The sequence below is a fragment of the Vitis vinifera genome, chromosome 19 (genome assembly GCF_030704535.1).
Source record: "Vitis vinifera cultivar Pinot Noir 40024 chromosome 19, ASM3070453v1".
NCBI classification, from domain to species: Eukaryota; Viridiplantae; Streptophyta; class Magnoliopsida; order Vitales; family Vitaceae; genus Vitis; species Vitis vinifera.
The window spans coordinates 2,350,747-2,358,534 of NC_081823.1; the positions used below are offsets into that span (position 1 = coordinate 2,350,747).

The 7,788-nt window shown below is 35.1% G+C and overlaps 1 protein-coding gene across 1 annotated transcript; it reads left to right on the forward strand.

The window, feature by feature from the left end:
* The first annotated feature begins 4,189 nt into the window (after positions 1-4,189).
* On the forward strand, positions 4,190-6,861 carry LOC100246914 (protein CUP-SHAPED COTYLEDON 2). Its single transcript, XM_059735617.1, has 3 exons — positions 4,190-5,411; positions 5,502-5,785; positions 6,097-6,861. Exons 1-3 carry the CDS (start codon positions 5,231-5,233, stop codon positions 6,721-6,723), a joined length of 1,092 nt encoding a protein of 363 aa, XP_059591600.1. The 5' UTR covers positions 4,190-5,230; the 3' UTR covers positions 6,724-6,861.
* Positions 6,862-7,788: the final 927 nt, after the last annotated feature.

Consider the following 7,788-nt stretch of genomic DNA (forward strand, 5'->3'; position numbering starts at 1 on the left):
TAATTATTCTTACTTTGGCCAAGAAGCATGAGTATTTTGTAAGAATTTTTATTTTTATTTTTTTACAATTAGAATTGCTTTTATTAAAATTATTGATATGTAAATTACATATCCCACTTAAAAAAATAGTTTCAAACTCTAATATTATATGATACGCTTGTGATATTATCCGTTTTGAGTGTAAAGGGAATTTAATGATTTTAAAATACGTTTACAAGGTTAAGAGAATAATATAGATATATTATCTCAATAATTTTCTCAAATATCTAATGTTGGATATTACAAATACCTCATTGTGCAAACACAAATTGACGCTATGTTACATGTGATTGATGATCAAATAGACAAATTTTCACATCAAGATCGATAATCAATTTTGATACAATTTTATAACGACCTGCTCTATATTAAGGTCGAGAATCAACTTTAATACCATCTTATAACGACTCACTTTCAATTGTGTGAATATTATATGTTTTAAGCCAAATAAGTCATCACATATGTGAAGCACGCTTATAAAATTAATAGACACTCATATGTATATAGACAATATAACTTTATATTTTATTGGAAGTGGGATGTCACATCATAGATGTTAAAATTAATAACTATTATAATTTCATTTTCCCTTCATTTTTATGATTAAAATTATTTTAAAAATAACCATTCAAGGTTTTGTTGCTTCTTAATTTTAATTTAAAAAAAAAAAAATTGGGAGGTATTGACAATTGGGAAAAGTTGAGTGGCATATAAATAAATTGCATTGAAGAATACATGAATGAAATATCATTATTAATTATGAATGGAACAAGAAAGATACCCCAATTCATTTATTTTGCATCAATTAAATCTCCACATTTATTGTCACCTTTTAATGTCCCAAAATATTATCCCATATCCCCTTCATCCATACTAATATAAATTTAGTTTGTCTCAAGTCTATTTAATTATTTTTATTTTAATTATATTAAAAAATATTATTTAAAAAATTATATTAAATAATTTGTATTTAATTTTTTATATAAAGCCACCACTATCTTAGTCCATTTTAAGAATTTTCAATTATTATTCTAAATTTTTAATCATATTAATAAATATTTTATTTTTATTTATTGTGGACAATAAACTCACCAACTTTATTAATTTTTTTTTACTGCAATACCTAAAATTTATTATAAGAAATAATCTATTTAATTTTTTTTTTTTTACTTTTAAAAAACAAAAAAATATTTTAAAGAATAATTAACAAACATCCCTAAAATTCTACTCTTAAATGATACAACCATAGAAGGGATCCAACGGTTAGAGTTAATCCAGGGCAGGTGATTGAACCCCATCCGTCAATTTTGCTGACTAGGACACAACGATGATGGCAGTGATGGTTGTGGGAGCGGGTGCGCAGTGCGCACAGAGCGTAAACTATGTGTCCACGCAAGAGCAAGAGAAAGCAGAGTGGGGCTGACTCGCACTACAAAGCGCCGTAGGTGGAGGGCGGCGGATGACTCAAGGTTGTCGTCACGCGCGATCCGCCTAGCAATCTCTTGGGGTTCGAGCCCCTACTTCGGATTTTAATATCACAACAAACCAAATCAAAACAAAACAAAAACACTTTTGTAAAACACTTTTTGTAATTTTTGACAGCAGATTTTTTTTTCCTTTCTAATAATTTTGCCAAAAGAAAAAGGGAAAAATAAAAAGTCAACTATCCCTCTCGTTGGGAAGCCAAAGGAGGACAAAACCACATTACCACACTTGGGTTGCTTTCCGTGAGCTGAACCGGCCGGTTCAAGTAGGGTTGTTAGAAATGAAATTAAATAAATTGTATGTATATATTATTTTAAAAATATATTAAAAAGTAAAAAAATAAATAAAAGTATTTAAAGTTTTCAAATAAATATTGTTTTATAAAATATCATAAAACAAATTTTTAAAATTGTTTTTAAAAAACACTTCATAAATATAGCCAAAATTAGAAACCCATTACATGATTCTGAAAATAAAATAATTAAAAACCCAAAGTGCAGTTGAATTAAGTTTTCCCCAACTGCTATGCCAATTCGGTACAAATATATATATATTTTTTATATTAATTGATTTTTTTTTCTTATTTAAAGAAGCAATCACATCCAGTTGAAATTGAAGGGCCCAAGAGAAGGAAGTTACCATCATGGCTGAAACAGGAGAAGAAGGTGGGGGAATTTTTTGGCTTCTTATGGTAACTACTGTTACGGAACTCTTGACAACAAGAAAAGAAAAGAAAAGAAAAGAAAAGAAAAGAAAACGAAGGAAAGAGAGGGGGGAGGTGCTGAGATGCAGATTGAGGGGATGATTTGATGTAAAGCCTGTGGCATCTCAAAATCCGAGCATGACGCGTCAAAATCTCCATGCATCAACACTTCTCTCTCTCTTTCTCTTTGATGCTGATGTCTTTGATGTGATGATGATGATGTACGATGGATGATGGATGATGGGATGATGGGATGTTGAGTTGATACATGCATGCTCCAAACAACAACATCATTTCCTGTTTTGAAAAGCAGTAAAAACAAAAAACAAACAAATAAAAAAACATAAAAAAGGGAGAGCGCGGGGAGTGGTGGTGGTGTGTGGTACACTGTTTCTGTTTCCAAAAAACAAATGTGTTTTCCGAACCCATTTTGATGGCTACTTTTTCATGTAAGATCAACACCATATCAACTTCACCAACAACTCCCACCTTTTCCTCTCCCCTCTTTTTTGCTTCCGCTTTTTCCATCAATGGACTTGTCTCTTCCATCTGTCTCCAATCAAAATAAACTATTTAAATCTATGTTTTCCAAAATGTTTTCTTACAACAAATGTTTTCGGGAGAATCACCCTGCCTCTTTATAAAACATTTTTAAATTTTTTTAAAATATTTTTAAAATTCTATGAATGACAATTTTTTTGAAAAATATTTTTTCAAATTAAAAATGCTTTCTAAAAACATTATCAAATGAATTCTTAATTTCTCTTAATTGCAAATATTTTATTTCAGATCATAAAAGTACATATATATATATATATATATTTTTTTTTTTAATAAAAAGGAAAGGGTGGAGTGAAGGGAATATCATAGAATGATGCATTCTTGATAATCTTCGCCCTCTGCAGTGTGTGAAATGTGAATTTGCAGTATGCAATAATTGTACTGCACCAAAAACAAAAAAAATAAAAAAATAAACAAAAGATGCATGCTATTTTAGTGCATTGCACATGTTTTCTCAATTTTAATTTCCTTCTTATTTTATTTGTGGAATATAATATTATATTAATAATATTATATATATATATATATATATATAAAATAAAAGTGTAAAATTACATATGATTATGTAAAAAGATAACATTTAACTTAAAAAAATAAACAGTTGGAAATAAAACATAAAAATATTATCCAAATGTATTGAAAATAAAAGATTTGTTCCAAAACTGTTTTTGAAAAAAGTTTTTGTTCTTATAAAAGAAAAATAATGGTTTGATGACCAAAAAATTGTTTTATATTTTAATTTATTTTTTATTATTGTTTTAATAAATAATTATAAAAATATATAAAATAATTTAAAATTAAAGATTAGATATAATTTTTTTTAAATATATTAAAAATATTTAAGTTTTCAAACATATTTTTGTTTTATAAAAATTTTAAAAAAACTTTTAAAAACTGTTTTTAAAAACCATTTTTTATAATCATTTTTAAAAATAATTACAAAATATACCTTAAATAACTATTTTTAATTGATTGCAATAGAAAGAAACCCTATTGAATTTTTTTACTCATTTATTTGCCTAACATGTCACCCTAGCATTAAGAATAAATTATTTAGAATAAAGTTAAAGGGACATGAGCATTAATTAATTTGCATTTCTTATTAGGAAAGTATATTACATCAAATAATAAATTGAAATTGATCCCATATTTGATAATTAATTGGTGGAAAAAGGCACTGGTGGGTGAAAGAGATGGAAAAAAAAGCTGTGACACCTGGAAAAAGTGAGGAAACGTTTGGCACAAATGGATCACCAGGGAATCCATAATTGAAAAAAATTAGTATTAAATACTAGTTAATTAATTCTTTGATTTATTATTTCTGATCCCTAAGTCTCCACCAAAACCCACAAATTCCAAATTTGTCTGTGTTCAAGGCTGAAAATGGAAGAGTTGGAGTAGGAAAAGGAGGGGGTGGAGAGAGGAGAACTGCATTATTGGAAGGTTGCACTGTTGCAGAAGCCATCAAAACCAATCCCCAATTAACCTGGCTTGAGGACAAGGAAAATGAGAACAAATGAACAAAAACCCAGAAACAGATGATGATCAGTGAATCAGAGAGACAGAGAGAGAGAGAGAGAGATGGAGAGGGGAGGAGGGTGTGAGGGAGAGGAAAAGAAAATGAGAGAAAAGGATGGTGTGGATTTACCTTGTCTCTGTCGATCCGATTATTTAATCTTGTACTGTGCTGACACATGAGATATGAAACAGCTTTATCGATCCATGGTGAAATCAATCTCTCGCTCTCTCTCTCTCTCTCTCTCCCTCTCCCCCTTCCCCTCCCCCGTCCCTCTCTCTCTCTCTCTCTCTCTCTCTTCTTTATAATTTTTTCTCTTTCTAATTTTCTATTTTCTTTCTTCTTTCTCTCATAAAACTACTTTCTGTTCCCTCCCTTTCATTTTCTTCACTGACAGAGGAATACCTGCACACTTTCTCACGCACGCACGCATACTCAAAACAGAAGCAGAGCCCACTCCTCAGACACATACATCACCCCCCCTTTCTCTCTCCCTCTCTCTGTATCTCTCTAGCTATATGGATATGATAAGGGCCGCAGCAGAGCACAGAGAGACATCAGAGAACAGAAGAGGACAGGGCAGAGAACCCAGATTTTTTTCCAGCCAGATCATACCTTATTATTTCGCCTTTCCCTCTCTGCCACACCATTCATCAAATCCCTATGAAACCCCTTATAACACTCTTCCCCAACCCCACCATCCAGACTCTCCTCCTCCTACTACTACAACTACATTCCCCACCATCCTCTCCCTCCCCCCTCCTCCATGATCGCTGTCCCTACTTTGATTCTTTTGGCTTTTTTCTGTCTGGGTTTTCATGGAAACTTGAGAAGCAAGTGAATTTTTAGGTTGGATTTTGTTGGGAACCCTAGGAATCAGAATCACCCACCTGTTCTTGGTTTTACTTGTTTCTGGTTTTTGGATCATGGATGCTTACCATCACTTTGACAACAGTGATGCCCATTTGCCTCCTGGGTTCCGGTTCCACCCGACCGACGAAGAGCTCATCACCTACTACCTCATCAAGAAGGTCCTCGACAGCAACTTCACCGGCCGTGCCATTGCCGAAGTGGACCTCAACAAGTGCGAGCCATGGGAGCTTCCTGGTTGGTACCACCTACCTACCCTTCTACATTTTCTCTCAAACACCCACACAATCCATTAATTTATAGCCATTTTTTTTAACATACAAACAGAAAAAGCAAAGATGGGAGAGAAGGAGTGGTACTTCTTCAGCCTCCGCGATCGGAAGTATCCAACTGGCCTCCGAACCAACCGGGCCACAGAAGCTGGCTACTGGAAGGCCACTGGGAAAGACAGAGAGATTTACAGCTCGAAGACTTGTTCACTTGTGGGGATGAAGAAGACACTCGTTTTCTACAGGGGGAGAGCCCCGAAGGGAGAGAAGAGCAACTGGGTCATGCATGAATATCGCCTGGAAGGCAAATTCGCCTACCATTACCTCTCCAGGAGCTCCAAGGTAGCATTGCAGTTAGCTTCACTTATGATATCTGATTAGGGTTTCTGGGTTTTGGTTATTGAATATAATTAATGCAGCATCAGGATACGGAGCTGCTTTTTGCTCTGGGTAGTTTATCAGAAAACTTCAGACTGATGTCAAGTTTTTAGTGCTGTCATGGTCATGTTAAGACACTTTTTCTGCAAAGACATGCTTTCTAAAATATCAATATGTTGCCGTAACTTTTTGTTTTCAAACTGTTTTTAGTGTTGCATTTTTCTGAAAGCCACCCACGTTTCAATTTCGGTCGTTTAATTATGCTACTTTTGTAGGACGAGTGGGTCATTTCCCGTGTGTTCCAGAAGAGTGGCTCCAGCGGCGGCGGAGGGGCTACCGGAGGGAAGAAGGCGCGGCTGAGTTCCACCGTTAACCTTTACCCAGAGGTGAGCTCGCCCTCGTCGGCCTCCCTCCCGCCCCTCCTCGACGTCTCTCCCTACGCTGGTACTTCCGCCGCCGCCGCCGTCAATGACCGCGAGAGTTGCTCCTACGACGGCGGCGAAAGCAGCAACAACAGCAATGCGCGTGACCAGCACGTGCCCTGGTTCTCCACAATCGCCGCAGCGGCCGCAGCCGCTGCTGCCAACTCCTTCAACGCCCACCACCAACCCCCGCCGTTCGACCTTGCTCCCCCTTCCATCATCGGTTCAATCGACCCCTCCCGCTTCCCGCGAAACGGCGCCGTTCCAGCTTTTCCCAACCTGAGGTCTCTCCAGGAAAATCTGCACTTGCCTTTCTTCTTCTCCCAGGTAGCCCCACCAATCCCCAGCTCCGGTGACCCCTCCACCGAGATGGGCATCACCAATTCGGCTGGAAACTGGCCGGCCCCAGAAAATCAAAAGATGGACAACGGCAGATTACCAATGGGAGCCACTGAGCTCGATTGCATGTGGTCATACTGATCATGGGTTTAAACTTTTCTTAACCATCAGCTATGTAGTATGTGTAGCAACCTATCTCGTTATGGTTTGTATGGAATTAACCATGTTTTTCCGCCATTATTGGCATATTAAGTAATTAAGTAAGAAGTTGAATGGCAACTGGGTGTGACGCGGATGGTTCTGAGCCATTGATGTTGACTACTATTCTCACGAGTCGTTGTAGAGTACAGTCCATAGTCTGCAGTGGATAGCATGGGATCCCATGAGAAGAGGGGAAGCTCAGGTGTATGAGGAAAAATGGGGTTGGTGCAGTTGGAGTAGTGGTTGCATGGGGCCTGGGCCCTAGGGCTGAGCCCTAGTAGTGAAAGGGACAAATTAGCTCGTTTGTGTGTGGGAGAGTCTTGTTTCTTTGAGTAGGGTATGTCAGGGGGGAGTAGGTGTAGGGCAAAATTCACAGGCTAATAATTACGCAACGAGTAGGATGATGAATATCATGATTTGAAAGGAAATGGAGTCTTCATAAAAAATAAAAATAAAAATAAAGTTTTTGAAAATATAATATATAAATAATATTTTTGGAGTGAATCGAAAAGCCATAGCACACAAGGGCCATAGTGGTGCAAATTTTGGACGGGAATAATAGCGAGAAGTAGAGGGAGGAAGCATGCATGCATGCATATGGGCATTTGTGACGCGAAATGTGGAATGTATGGTGAAAAAATAATAATAAATTTATCTAATATCTCCCTGATTATATAATTAAAAAAATAATTTAATTTTTTCCCTATTTTTAATACATATAAGATAATAGAAATCACTTTTCAATAAAATAAATTATAATATTTTAATTATTATAAATATATTTATTTTTAATATAATTTAAAAAACTTCAAATTTATTTTTTAAAAATGTTAAAAAGGGGTTAAGCAAAATGGGTTTGGGAAATCCAAACATCCACCTCTTCAATTAATTTGTTTATATATAAATAAATCAAAAATCAATAATATTATTTTTATCTTTGATATTATCACATTAAATAATGCATGGTGTAAAAGTATTAATATTTTAAATTTTATTAAATGAAAT

Coding starts and splice junctions, on each gene's coding strand:
- LOC100246914 (XM_059735617.1), top strand. CDS start 5,231: ATGGATGCTTACCATCACTTTGACAACAGTGATGCCCATTTGCCTCCT. Junction 5,412..5,501: donor CGAGCCATGGGAGCTTCCTG/GTTGGTACCACC, acceptor ACATACAAACAG/AAAAAGCAAAGATGGGAGAG. Junction 5,786..6,096: donor ACCTCTCCAGGAGCTCCAAG/GTAGCATTGCAG, acceptor CTACTTTTGTAG/GACGAGTGGGTCATTTCCCG.